The sequence below is a fragment of the Montipora capricornis genome, chromosome 4 (genome assembly GCF_036669925.1).
Source record: "Montipora capricornis isolate CH-2021 chromosome 4, ASM3666992v2, whole genome shotgun sequence".
NCBI classification, from domain to species: Eukaryota; Metazoa; Cnidaria; class Anthozoa; order Scleractinia; family Acroporidae; genus Montipora; species Montipora capricornis.
The window spans coordinates 32090972-32091569 of NC_090886.1; the positions used below are offsets into that span (position 1 = coordinate 32090972).

General features: G+C 39.3%; 1 protein-coding gene across 1 annotated transcript in view; it reads right to left on the reverse strand.

Moving 5' to 3' along the window:
• The window catches only part of LOC138045929 (trafficking protein particle complex subunit 11-like), a 50498-nt gene extending 49900 nt beyond the window's left edge, over positions 1-598 (reverse strand). Inside the window, exon 1 of the mRNA XM_068892563.1 lies at positions 382-598. Within this exon, the coding sequence (XP_068748664.1) occupies positions 382-582 (201 nt within the window). The 5' untranslated portion in view covers positions 583-598. The remainder of the gene's footprint in view (positions 1-381) is intronic.

The window sequence follows — 598 nt, forward strand, 5'->3', positions numbered from 1 at the left end:
CTGTCAGACCACCAAATAAGTTCAAAACGTAAGCTTATTTATATTGAGCTCCTTATTTTTCAGTAAGGAGTAGACTATTAAGTGTCACGTTTTTTCCAAAATGCCCGCCATTTAAATAATCTTTTGTTTTTATTCAAATTAGCCCTTGATGCCTCGTTCTTAAGCTTAAAGTTTTTTGCCTTGATCGAGGCATCAAGGTCTAATTTGAATAACTTGTTCCGGTGTATATATAAGTTGTAATTGTACCTAAACAGATCTGTCAGCCCGACTGGAACGCTAATTTGGAAAGGTCGGATCTAAAAGAGGGTCCACACTTGCACTAAATGTTTAAATAGGAAGCTTAAAAGTTGAAATGAATTAGATGAAGTAAATCTAGCCTACCTTAGACTTGGCCTTGGGAAACTCGTGATCAACTGGGAGAAGTCTAAACGACAAAGGCACTCTTTCAGGGTGTCTGCTCACGGAAAACGACTCCCAGATAGCTTTGTGCAAAGGTTTGTGGTTAATACTTAGTCCAATAAGAGCTACAAGACCAAGTGGACGAGTGGCGAGTTCGTTGGGAAACTCACTTGCAGCCGCCATCTTGAATAATAGACAA